At 44.3% G+C, this 14,033-nt stretch overlaps 1 protein-coding gene across 1 annotated transcript in view; it reads right to left on the bottom strand.

Moving 5' to 3' along the window:
- Positions 1-2,267: 2,267 nt before the first annotated feature.
- psme4a (proteasome activator subunit 4a) overlaps positions 2,268-14,033 on the bottom strand; it is a 184,325-nt gene continuing 172,559 nt past the window's right edge. Inside the window, 4 exon segments of the mRNA XM_084322234.1 lie at positions 2,268-3,562; positions 5,696-5,835; positions 7,019-7,152; positions 7,266-7,428. Coding sequence (XP_084178360.1) covers positions 5,701-5,835; positions 7,019-7,152; positions 7,266-7,428 — 432 coding nt within the window. The 3' untranslated portion in view covers positions 2,268-3,562; positions 5,696-5,700.

The following is a 14,033-nucleotide window of genomic DNA, read 5'->3' as shown; positions in this document are numbered from 1 at the left end:
GTCATGCATGTCAGTTGAACCAAGCCGTCCCAGCCATAGATATATATAGAACACTAGATAGCTTGCCCGCGCTGCCGGCCAATGGAGAGCGACGTCACTGAACCGCCGCCATCTTGGGAGGGTCAGCCTTGAGTGAGAGTGAGTGAGCTGCACAGACAAAAATACTCATAACTCGCTGAAATATTGACGGATTTACAAACGGTTTGGTTTATTACAAGCATTATTAACGTGGCTATGATTCAAGCGGTTTGTAAAAAAAAACATCTTTAAATCTTTTTTTTATAAGTATGCAGTATCATAACTACATCTTTGATGTTTATAGCAAACCAACCAGTTTGTAAATCCGTCAATATTTCAGCGAGTTATGAGTATTTTTGTCTGTGCAGCTCACTCACTCAAGGCTGACCCTCCCAAGATGGCGGCGGTTCAGTGACGCTGGTGACTCCGCCTTAAGCTATCTAGTGTTCTATATTATATCTATGGTCCCAGCAGCAGCACCTTTACACCAGTGGGAGTGGCCAAACCAACCTTGGGTGAGGCTGCATGTGGATTTTTGTGGGCCAGTATATGGAAAGATGTTTTTAATAGTAATTGACGCCTATTCAAAGTGGATTGAGGCTCACCCAATGCAGTCTATTACTTCATCCATGACAGTGGAGAAATTGAGAATTTTTGCCACCCATGGAATCGCAGCAGTCCTGGTTAGTGCTAATGGACCAAGTCTGGTCAGGATGAAATGATTGTGAAATGTGCAGTTTACGCTACATTAATTGCATCAATTGAACTTAGAAATTTGGTAAAAATTCAATTTTTATTGGTTTAATTGTGAAAACCTTCAAGAATAATTTTCAAAAATACTCTTTAGCGAAGGGAAGGAAACAATCGTAACAGGTTCATATAATACCTTTTTACTAGAGTGTATTACTATGTTTCGGTAGTGAACATTTTTGGGTGAGGAAAAACATTCCAAAAGATTCTGAAAATACAATATAAAAATGTACGGTACGCTCACTAGATATATGTACTTTAGATATGGTACAATATATATTCTGACGTTTTGGGAATAAAACCAAAATTCTAAATATTTCCAACCTGACTTTCAACCAATTCGGTAGAATGGCCCATATACCTTTGATTTGGAAGTATTTGGGGTTTCAGGCGATCAACCAGAACGATGAGCATATTGCATATAATGGGTCATAACTCGCGATCTATGAATTTTTTTTTTTATTATTTTGGAAAGGGGCGATGTTTAGCGTGCAATAGCGCACAAACTACAGTATGTAGAAATTAAGTGATTAGTCAGTGATGGACTATGAACAATGCCTGTCAAATGAGCCAAACTATTGTCTCCATAGCTTTTTTTTTTGTCCACTTTTTCTCCCATTTTCTATTTTTCTCCCATCCCAATTTTCATATCGTCCAATTCAACCCTCCCCTGTCTTTGAACGTTGTTTCTTGCCTCCCACAAGCCGGCTGCAATGTGGACTAAGTCATACATAGCACGAGTCCCCTCCGATACTCGAGGTAACAGCCGTCGCAGCTGCTGCGCGGCTCGATCTTTCAGCGTCGGGGGTCTGGGCTTTGGAGGGGCCCCGCCCCCGTCGCTTCTTGATTCTACTGCGCAGGCGCACCAACCGACCTGTAGGAGTCGCTGTCCACAACGCCCGATCCCCACCCTTCAGTTTCCCTCCCCGTAATATGGCCAATGTGTATTACTGTGGACGACCAGCTAAACTGAAAGCAATGTGGAGAGCAGGGCTCGAACAGGAGGCATCCTGTTCGAGCCTAGTCTCCAGCATTCGTTGCGAGCGCCTTGCCCACTGCGCCACGTAGCCGCCCCCTATTGTCTCCATAGCTATAATACAGAACACACGATGGGTCTGCAAACATCGCTAAAATGGTCAAAAAACACTGGCGCCATTGAGTACAGATGGGGAAAGGGCGTGGCCCCCAATGAGTTAAGGTAAACTGACCCTTATGTAAATAAGAGATTCAGACATGAGACCAAAGACTCAATCATTTCCATTAAAGTGTTGCTTCCAAACGCTTGCATTTTTAGAAATTAAGATATTTAGCATACTTTTCATTGGGGAGCCATTTCAATAGAGTGCAATTACCTTGATATTGTATTAGGGGAGGCATTAATGAGTAACCCAAACATTAACCCCCCCCCCCCCCCTCCGCCTACACACTCGCAAACACTCGCTTACCAACAGATTATTTAAGCAATGGCAAAAACCTCAAATGCACACATTAGTATTTTGTTAAAAACAATTTATTATTTTAATCATTAAAGCAAACAGTACATCTAAAAAATCACTGCAGTTTTGGCACTACACTATACATAATTGAGGTACTAGCTTCAATGAGACCGATTTCAAGTCTTCATGGAAAAAGAAAAGAAAAATAAATTCATCTCACTGAATAATAGAAAAAGAAAAGGTAAATAATATTGAGGAGCAAAGGGAAGAGGTCACAATAATTAGACAGGCAGTTTGGTTGATTTCCTTGCAGTACAGAAAGGTGTTCAGATACATGACATCATAATGAAACTGTGTTCATCATCTCCACAGCAAACCCTTAATTCACACGCAGCATAGCACTGGGGAGCAGTCGCGCTTCTCTCCATGTGTGCAAGAGCAGATGAATAACAAGCTCTCATTGGCTAAAAAAGCTCAAACAATCTAGTCTTCATTTCAGCAACATGTTATAAGAAAATAAAAACATTACCACTTCAAAAAAAAGAAGAATATCAAATCAAATAAATAAAATAAATATAGATGTGTGCGTGTTTGTTATACACATGTTATATACATGTACATGATGCATATAAATGGTATATTGATCAAACAATCACACAAACATTAGGTGTGTTTCAGGCTAAAAAGTTACACTAAAGAGAAGACTTATCGTCCTCTGTGGCTAATAGCGACTCTTCACTATTGAGTAGGTCCTCTATGGACCCATCTCAAACCCTGCCCTCTTTTCTCGATCCTCACAACCGTAACTTCCCTCAGGACTGACGGCTGCAATTGGAGGATCGAGAGAAGAGGGCGGGGGCTTGAGATAGGTCAATTAGACAATGTGTTGGCTCAAAGACAAATACTCAGGACACACTCCTGAGACATGTAATGGGACGCCTGCTGGTTCTTCCAAGCTTCCCAACGTACGCACACGCACACACACACACACACACACACACACACACACACACACTAAAGCAGACAAACCAAAGGAAGGAACAAAGGGAAAAACAAAAACTGTACAGTCATTTTTACAAACCGCAGGTCAGTCATCCCTGCTATGGTTTTAACCTTAAATATTAAGTATAGTAGAAATGTAAATGAGAGCGAAATACATAAATACACAACTCTTTTTCTTTATTTCTTATGTATGCCCCTCCCCGTGATGGTGCAGCAGCCCTCTCACTGTCCCGTCAAGTCAGTTGGGCACCCCGGAGCCGCTTCCCTAATGCAGGCTGGTGTGGCTGGTCTGAGGACGTCCCCCCTCCCCAGACCCATGAAAGTGAAATCCGTTAAGGTGACTCGAGGATTTTGATCTTCCAGGAAGAAGAGAGGGGGAAAACAATATGCGAAGAAGTTTAAAAAAATATCTCTGGTAGTCAAATATCACTGTGCCCCTAAAGAGAAACGAGAGACGTTCACAATTAATAAATGCCAGAAGAGTGTTTGTACACCAAAATGTGAGTTTGAAGCAAGTGTACCAGGTCTAGGTGCAGTAGGTAGAGCTAGTGTACCAGGTCTCGGTGCAGTAGGTAGAGCTAGTGTACCAGGTCTAGGTGCAGTAGGTGGAGCTAGTGTACCAGGTCTAGGTGCAGTAGGTAATGCTAGTGTACCAGGTCTCGGTGTAGTAGGTAATGCTAGTGTACCAGGTCTAGGTGTAGTAGGTAATGCTAGTGTACCAGGTCTAGGTGTAGTAGTTAATGCTAGTGTACCAGGTATAGGTGTAGTAGGTAATGCTAGTCTACCAGGTCTAGGTGTAGTAGGTAATGCTAGTGTACCAGGTCTAGGTGCAGTAGGTAATGCTAGTGTACCAGGTTTAGGTGCAGTAGGTAATGCTAGTGTACCAGGTCTAGGTGCAGTAGGTAATGCTAGTATAATATTACATTGTATAGTAGTGTACATAAAGACCCAAGGCCTCATCCGTAGCTAACAGTGTACTGCACTGCCACAGGACCTAGCATGTCCTACCATGGTCTGTAAATAGCTCATGTACAGATACCGACATGCCTACTTTGTTTACTTGTTTATTGCACTATGTCGCTCTATTGGTTGGACTCTTATTATCATTACTTGTATTATGCACATCGTTGCGGGCGAGACCCCCCGCATTTCACTGTATACCTGTATGCCGTGACAAATAAAACTCTTGTATCTTGTATCTAGTGTACCAGGTCTAGGTGCAGTAGGTAGAGCTCCATGTCTAGGTGCAGTAGGTGGAGCTAGTGTACCAGGTCTAGGTGCAGTAGGTGGAGCTAGTGTACCAGGTATAGGTGCAGTAGGTGGAGCTAGTGTACCAGGTCTAGGTGCAGTAGGTGGAGCTAGTGTACCAGGTATAGGTGCAGTAGGTGGAGCTAGTGTACCAGGTCTAGGTGCAGTAGGTGGAGCTAGTGTACCAGGTCTAGGTTCAGTAGGTGGAGCTAGTGTACCAGGTATAGGTGCAGTAGGTGGAGCTAGTGTACCAGGTCTAGGTGCAGTAGGTGGAGCTAGTGTACCAGGTATAGGTGCAGTAGGTGGAGCTAGTGTACCAGGTCTAGGTGCAGTAGGTAGAGCTAGTGTACCAGGTCTAGGTGCAGTAGGTAGAGCTAGTGTACCAGGTCTAGGTGCAGTAGGTAGAGCAAGTGTACCAGGTATAGGTGCAGTAGGTGGAGCTAGTGTACCAGGTCTAGGTGCAGTAGGTAGAGCAAGTGTACCAGGTATAGGTGCAGTAGGTGGAGCTAGTGTACCAGGTCTAGGTTCAGTAGGTAGAGCTAGTGTACCAGGTCTAGGTGCAGTAGTTGGAGCTAGTGTACCAGGTCTAGGTGCAGTAGGTAGAGCTAGTGTACCAGGTCTATGTGCAGTAGGTGGAGCTAGTGTACCAGGTCTAGGTGCAGTAGGTGGAGCTAGTGTACCAGGTCTAGGTGCAGTAGGTAGAGCAAGTGTACCAGGTCTAGGTGCAGTAGGTAGAGCTAGTGTACCAGGTCTAGGTGCAGTAGGTAGAGCTAGTGTACCAGGTCTAGGTGCAGTAGGTGGAGCTAGTGTACCAGGTCTAGGTGCAGTAGGTGGAGCTAGTGTACCAGGTCTAGGTGCAATAGGTGGAGCTAGTGTACCAGGTCTAGGTGCAGTAGGTAGAGCTAGTGTACCAGGTCTAGGTGCAGTAGGTGGAGCTAGTGTACCAGGTCTAGGTGCAGTAGGTAGAGCTAGTGTACCAGGTCTAGGTGCAGTAGGTAGAGCTAGTGTACCAGGTCTAGGTGCAGTAGGTGGAGCTAGTGTACCAGGTCTAGGTGCAGTAGGTAGAGCTAGTGTACCAGGTCTAGGTGCAGTAGGTAGAGCTAGTGTACCAGGTCTAGGTGCAGTAGGTGGAGCTAGTGTACCAGGTCTAGGTGCAGTAGGTGGAGCTAGTGTACCAGGTCTAGGTGCAGTAGGTGGAGCTAGTGTACCAGGTCTAGGTGCAGTAGGTAGAGCTAGTGTACCAGGTCTAAGCGTAGTAGCAGGGCGACACCAGCAGGTCAGTCAGCACCAGCAGCTGGTCGTCCGTAAACTGCTGCTTGTGTTCTTGCCAGTTGTCATGGTGGGTCCGCCGGAAGTTAGACAGAGTTTTCTTCACAGTCATCTACAAGACCACACACACAAGCAGAGGTTGTAACATGAGACCAAGCTGAGTGTACACTAGGGGTGTGGACATTTCTCTCGATTCTAAATGCATCACGATGCGGACGTAGACGATTCTGCATCGTTGCAGTGACAGAACATAATAGATTATTATAGTCTATTAACGTTGATGTGTGACTTTAGGCACATAGCGCACATTTACGCATATAACGTAGAACAATTTATGCAAAATTGCTGTGGTGAAAAATAGTTAGTAAAAGTTAGACGTACATAGTACCTACTTACTGGTCACAGGAGTCTTCAATAACGTTTGGATGCTAATCCATTTTGTGAATCCATTTGTTGAAACAACATCTTTGTTGGCAGACGGCTCCTGCTATCTTAACGTTAGCAAGCTAAGCATGCATAGCGCGACCTGTGTAACGTTAATTAACTTGTGCTCCGCTGGGAAAGACTGTTCATCACTGCATATAACTTGGTTTAATCCAAACGTCCATTCAGAAACTTTGTATTATGAAATAAGACATTCTGCGATATCTGTGAATATTCCTATGCCTTTGTCGGTGTTCAGCTGACACTGTTGGTGCTTTATTTCCACCTCAATATGGGTTTTACAGGTTGATAATTCCCTTCTCATACACAACACAGCTACCTGCTAGCTTCACAGCAACAACGTAACATGTGGTCCGTCCTCCCATATCTCCCGGGGGGAAACAACACCCCCAGCATAACAGTGGTGCCCCTAAGACTAGAGCGGCACACACCCAAGGAACCATGTGTTGGGGATAAGGGTTCCGCACGGACAATTATGTTTGTTACGTTCCTTGTTACGAGTTCCTGTTAGCTAGCAAGTAGCAAAAAAAATTGAAGTTGATGTTGAAGATTTTATTTAGCAAACTACATTTTGTGTCGTCGTTTTTAGTCAACAACATTGCATGAATAATTTCGTCACCTTAGTGTCACATGATCTCCATTAACGTGACGTCTCGTCTCGTTTTCATCAGGGGAAAAAGCTTCGTTGATGACCATATTTAGTCATCATTTTCGTTGACTAAATTAACACTGGGGTCATGAAACCTACTCATCACAAAAGAGTGAAAATACAAATAGAATCCCTCAAAATTAAGAGTAACATGGTTTTCAACAATACCATCTTAGGCAAACAGTGGGTTAATTGTACATACCTCAATGGGCTGTGTGTCGTTGAGGTGAGCGCTCAGGTCCATCAGTAACTGAGGCATCCAGGTGGGGACATCATACGGGCTGGAGAGAATACAAGCGCTCAGGCCAAGCACTCCAGCATGGCGCCTCACCAGGTCTACATAAGGGGGACGAAGAGAATGCATGCTCGGTAAATCACAACACAATACTAAAAGGTAGACTACATACGGCCTTTCCGTTACTCTATACGTTCTGTTTACATGTCCTCACCACCAGAGGGGATGGTGTCCACAACGGAGCCCAGTTCCCTCTTCCTCTTCTTGGGCAAGCGGGTCTTACAGAGAGCCTCGAAGTGGGCCTGTGTGGGGGCGTCTATGGATAGGAAATTGCACTGCAGGAAACCGCTGAAAGTGGTGGCTGCCATTTCCCTCACCTGGCACCACAGGGAACAGAGACGGTAGGGGTTAAGACCACAGTGTTCTGTTAACAGTTTGACTCCTTTCGCACCTCTATTTTAACCCACATAATTAAAATCAAATGTATTTGTAAGGCCCAACAACACACGTTAACCCATTCTCTGCCACGCTTATATCCATTGCTGTTTGATCTCTGCCAGCACTGTAAGTCTATGGAGATGTTCACCTTCTTTGCAGGGCTATAACTTTTTAAATTGTATTGCTAAATTGACATTACTATGGCCCATTCAACATCGATTACCTATCGTTCAGGATGTAGGAACGTTTTACTTTTTCATTCACACATTCATACGAAAATACCGTCTAGAGTATAAATATGTTTTTATCGTTTTCTGCAGTATTTCCCAGAACGTGAGATACAGGCACACATGCATATATTAGATCATCAAATGCAGTTTGATACCGATCGATGCTATATTAAAAATTTCAACTGTACATGGTCCTAAGGGTTATGACTGATCATGCGTGGGTGAACGGGGGTGGGGGGGTCGTTTATAATTCCGTGATAGTCGTTCGATGCTTCATGTAGTATGGGTGATATATTGATCAGAGCAGTTTGTATCGAAAATGATAAACAAAAATGCTGAAACTCACGTCAGTCTCCTCGTACCGTTGGGCGATGAGAGTGGAGCAAACAGATCCCAGTTATGTGGTGGGGATCTAGGCGATCCATTTCCGGTTTGTATATTACTAATACACGCCCAAATCATGTAGATTATCGAGTTATGGCAAAGATCCATATCCGTGGTGTGTGTATTGAGTCCCGCGACGATAAACGAGTGGCCGGACGGAATTAGGGGACGGACCGAGCTGCAACGGGCATTTCCGGTTTGGCAACTCACCGATCAGCCACCAGGTGGGAGTATTGAAGCGTTGCAGAGTTGTGCTGAGTCCTGCAGCATCTGACAAGGCTCCGTGAGTTACCATGGCGAAAATATGAAATTATGATCAGAATCACGTCATACGCCGTTATTGGCAGAATTCGCATGAACTTGAAACCCGTTGTACAACGTTTTTGGCGGGGAAAGGGTTAATGTCCCCATGGGCCGAACACGTCTTCTTTAAACAAGTCAAGAAACATCACAATAGATCAAGAACAAAACAAAAAACACCATGAAATCCAAAATAAAATGTAAAATAAATAAATGCAACAACAGACATACCCCACACGAAGGTAAGGCAAAACTCACAAAAAACTAGAATTGGAAAAAAGCACCACTGGCAATGTGGAGGGGAGAAACCTTAGAAGGGCCATTCAAGGGGGGGGGGGGCGCCGTAACAAATCATTAAAAAAATATACCGTTAACTGGAATATGTTGTGCCTTTACACATATGTTGGATTATGTAATTGGTTTGTCATGACAAACAAATAAAAAAATGGCGATTTACCCGCTGGCTACAGCAACACAACACTCAGTGACTGCATGTAGTCAGAGCCAGAGCTCAGCGATGCCGCTCATGGCAGCACATTCTCGCCGCGGGCTGAGCTCTGGTGTCCGCTGGAACAAGCCAGAGACAGCCGGCGGATGCGATATTTTATTTGTTTGTCGCGACAAACCAATTACATAATCCAACATATGTGTAAAGGCACAACATATTCCAGTTAACGGTATATTTTTTTAATGATTTGTTACGGCGCAATCAATACTTCCATGCATTCTGGACCTCCATGTTTGGGGGTATTCATCAGACAAATCGGATGCGGGGATTCGGCTCCCATCAGGCGGGCAAGAACTGCGGGTTTTCAGCCTCTCCCCTCTCTCCTGGAGCTTAAGGGGGAGCTTAGTATTCCTGCCGCGGAGGAGGTGGCTACAACATCAACACACATGTTGTAGCCAGCTGGTAAATCGCGATTTTTTTATTTGTTTGTCATGACAAACCAATTACATAATCCAACATATGTGTAAAGGCACAACATATTCCAGTTAACGGTATATTTTTTTAATGATTTGTTACGGCGTAGTCGTTCTATATTAATTGAAAATGGGGGACCCTGATGTAAACAAGACAAACGTCTTTCTCTGGTCTGCATCCCCTTAACAATTGTGTGTATTGAGCCGTACTGTATTGTACCCATTCTGCAATCTGTTAAATAAAGTTTTCATTCATTCATTCAGTCAATACTTCCATGCGTATAAATTGAGGAAGCGAGCGAGTCCGCTGCAGCGGCAGAGCGGTGGATAGGGGGGCGGGTCACGTGGGGGTCGCGGCCAATCAGAGGAACCCGGAAACCGAATGCCGTTGCGGAAGCAATACACGCGGCCCCCTAATGCCCGCCCATGGCGCCGGGTCTGGCAGCAGCATGCCTCGTCACGTCTCATGTCACTCTGTACCTACCGAGCAACAGTCTAGGTATGCCCAACGATGACAGAGATAAACTAAGGCTCAATTAAATCTAGGGCTGGGTATCGCCACTGATGTCCCAAAACGATTAGATTCCGATTCACAAGGTCCCGAATCGATTCAATTTCCGATTAAATTAGTTTCAATGCTATAAAATGTTAATGGTTCAAGGAACCCTCTAACATGTTGCATTGTTAAAAATATCAATGTTTACATTAACCCTTTGTAACTCGCCATGCTCTGGGCGCCAAACCCTAGAAATCCCGGGTTTTAATCGATATTTCTTTTAGTCGCTATATCCATTAATTTTTCATCCATCCATCCAGCCTGACGTTATCATTGGGAATTGGTCTGAGCTCGCAAAGGGCAAATACCGCCGCCTAACGTCTCCCGGATGGTATTGCACATCATTGGAATCCCTCTGGCTGGGGCTGTGCATCAATCTAAGAAGTCCGGTCCAGGTTTTCCTTCTCGGGCATGCAGTATCGTTATAACACATTGACTGGGGACACTCGGAGCAGCGTGGATTATGTGTTTTGGACATATAACGTTGGATCAATAAACACGATCAATATTTGGAATGGCGATCAGGAATTGGATTAATCTTTTTGCACTACATCAGATGTGAGGTAAGGAATTTATGTTACCAATCTTGGGTTAATCAGATGTTCCTTTCACCGCCATCGGAGCATGTGTGTGTGTGAGGTTCGCGCCGACCAAAGTACGGAGAAGCGATTTTTCAGACCCGCTGTTCGCCCATGATGACACATATAATATCGATAATCAAGTGTTTATTTGAAAACGATTCATAAATCAAGCGACAAATGGCACGATTTCTAACTAAATACATTGAAGCTCGATTTGCTGGAGTTTATTGAGATGAGACAGAACGCTCTAGAAATATATTCATATTCATCACGGTATAAAACGGAAATGCATGTATGAAAAAATGATCTGTTTCGTGCATGTTGACTGGAAGCAACTCACTGACGATCACCGTGTTATTTAGATCTATTGCTAATATATTTGATATATTTTAAGCACTCGCAAATAAGTCCCATCCTACATTGGATAAAGCACTGGCGCTGAAGGGCCATCGTCGCCCTCTGCTGTTGGCGCCGGAAGTGTTAAGAATTTTATCTCAAGCAGTTACATGAATGTACTTTTTATTGGAACATTGGCTTTGACGTCTGGGTGATGTCTCAGTAAGTGGTTTCGTAGATTTGTTGTATTTCTACAATCATTATCTATGTGTCTGTCACAATATCCAATGGAAATGCTAGAAATGGTCACGTGGGCTGGGGGAACCAATGGAAAATGCCTATCCCAAGGCCAAACTTAATTGACAACCCCTGGTCTACTCCCTCCCCAGACTGACAGTGTCTGCTGCCTATCTGCTGCCTATCTGCTGCCAGGAGAGGAGCCTATCTGCTGCCAGGAGGGGAGCCTATCTGCTGCCCGGAGAAGAGCCTATCTGCTGCCAGGAGAAGAGCCTATCTGCTGCCAGGAGGGGAGCCTATCTGCTGCCAGGAGAGGAGCCTATCTGCTGCCAGGAGAGGAGCCCATCTGTTGCCAGGAGAGGAGCCTATGTGCTGCCAGGAGGGGAGCCTATCTGCTGCCAGGAGAGGAGCCTATCTGTTGCCAGGAGAGGAGCCTATCTGTTGCCAGGAGAGGAGCCTATGTGCTGCCAGGAGGGGAGCCTATCTGCTGCCAGGAGAGGAGCCTATCTGTTGCCAGGAGAGGAGCCTATCTGCTGCCAGGAGGGGAGCCTATCTGCTGCCAGGAGAGGAGCCTATCTGTTGCCAGGAGAGGAGCCTATCTGTTGCCAGGAGAGGAGCCTATGTGCTGCCAGGAGGGGAGCCTATCTGCTGCCAGGAGAGGAGCCTATCTGTTGCCAGGAGAGGAGCCTATCTGTTGCCAGGAGAGGAGCCTATCTGCTGCCAGGAGAGGAGCCTATCTGTTGCCAGGAGAGGAGCCTATCTGTTGCCAGGAGGGGAGCCTATCTGCTGCCAGGAGGGGAGCCTATCTGCTGCCAGGAGGAGAGGGCTACAGCTGCAAAAAGTTGATTCTTTTTTTGTTTTGAGACTATTCTATCGTTCAGAGAACAACAAAGCAGCCATGTGACATCATAGCAGAGCCTGGCCTTATGTCATTGAACACAGCATTTCCGAGCAAGGCCCCCACGCATGGTTTGGAGCGGGCCTGCGGAGTCCAGTTCTTATTATAAGGAGGCTGGAAGTGTCACGGTTTGGGGACAAACACCCAGACTCGTACACGCAGCCCTATTCCAAATGGTTTACTTTAAATATTCACATTTTCACCCAAAGATTCCTATTGTTGTTCTATAATCTACAAGCTGAAATCAATTTCCAAAAAAGTTAAATTTTGCTTCACTTTGACTAACAGGCAGGTAGCTTGTTAGATTACAGGGGAAATCGTACAGCTTAATTAATTTTAAGCACAAGGGCAGGGCTTATGCGCCTCCAGTGCACTCCTTTCCTGTTATCAGTCACCCACGTGCTCGTGCTGTGCTTGTGCGGTTAGCCGGCTACACAATCTTCACTGACCCCTTTTAGGCCGTAAGGTGAAGGCTGTATCGTTTCATCCCATTCCCACCTCTGCGGACTACTAAATGTTCACTCTGGGTGAAAGACATATTGGTTTAGATTTAAGAATAAAAAGTTCTGCATTTACAATCCTGCCCGTTTTGCGCAATCAGAATTTTAAAGTCGGGACTAGATCTTTCCTTGTGAACGGATACTTGGTCACCACAGAGTTTTATTTGACGTAATTGGTCACGTATATTGCGCTCGACCAATAGCAGCTCTCTTTGTTTCGTGAGGATACGGCCGTCGGGTGACAACAAATGACATCCACAGATTAACGTTACATCAGACCAGGACGAAAATGGACAAAAAAACACCTTCTAAAGTTTGCAAAAAGGTTTCTAAACAATGTTATATGCATCTCACGTCCGTTCAGAAAGAACGTGTACAAGATTTTACACAGACACGGTGGGATAGATATAGAAACTGTGTAGAACGGTGGCTTAACCTACCAGGCCAGAAGCATACCATTGTGGAGACATACAACATTGTTTAGAGATCAGCTAATCCTGATCAGAGCGATAGACAGCAGAGGGGACTGGGGAAGGGGGCAGGCATTCTCCCTCTGTGTGTGTGTGTGTGTGTGTGTGTGTGTGTGTGTGTGTGTGTGTGTGTGTGTGTGCGTGCGTGCGTGCGTGCGTGCGTGTTTGGAAAGACCAGATGAAGTATAGTATATTTATAGTAAATGTACTGAGGATGGACAGATAATGTTGATATTTAAACAAAAAATACAATACATAATAAATTTATTCATGATCATCATGCAACATAAAACAATTGCAGGAACGGTTTGGGAGAGGAAGGGGTTTTAGGTTACGTGTTGTGAGTTCCAAAATGTTTTACTTAAAGTTTAAAGCTCAATATATCAAAACGTGGCACTTTACAGTGAACAGGAGGTATATTTGTATTAAAAACAATAAATTGTTTTTCATTTAAATGTCTGGAAGAGCTCACAAATAAAAATGTCTTTGCCTTTTTTGAGTTGATCTAAATGTTACTGATTGATGGTCATATAATATCGTCTCATATCGATCGCAGGCACCTGAATCGAATCGTCTCGTATCGTGGCAGACTTTGTGATATCGGCAAATATCGTATCGTTGTCCAAAGAATCGATATTGTATCGTATCGTGATGAAACTGGTGATTCCCACCCCTAACTAGGTCTACACTATAATACTATACTGCCCTGTCAAGGCTAACCGCAGTAACTTCCAAACAGTGAAACTGAGAAAAATGGCTTTAAAGTTTTTTGACTTGCCATCCAAAATGTGTTATAGGTAGATAGATGATAGTACCCAGATTTAACATGTATTAATGAAGTAATCTTTAGGCATACAGAAATATGACGTAATTATCTTAATTAACCCCAAAAAAGCAGATACTGCACGATTTCCTTAAATAATTATACAGGTAATGTACAGGCAAAGTAGAGTAACTTCAAATACAATGTTGTTTTCCCTCCAGCTTTCATAACTTAACCTAGCCATTTTATTTGGATCATCATCATTCCAATACAGTATATTCAGGTGTTAAATTTCATTTTCAAAATGGCTAGGTTAAGTTATGAAAGCTGGAAGGGTATTAACGCGTTATCACCCGATTCTATTAACG

Source organism: Notolepis coatsorum (genome assembly GCF_963971535.1).
Source record: "Notolepis coatsorum genome assembly, chromosome: 9".
Taxonomy (NCBI): Eukaryota; Metazoa; Chordata; class Actinopteri; order Aulopiformes; family Paralepididae; genus Notolepis; species Notolepis coatsorum.
Note: the sequence above shows the minus strand (reverse complement) of the source record. Positions and strands in the feature narration are given on the sequence as shown.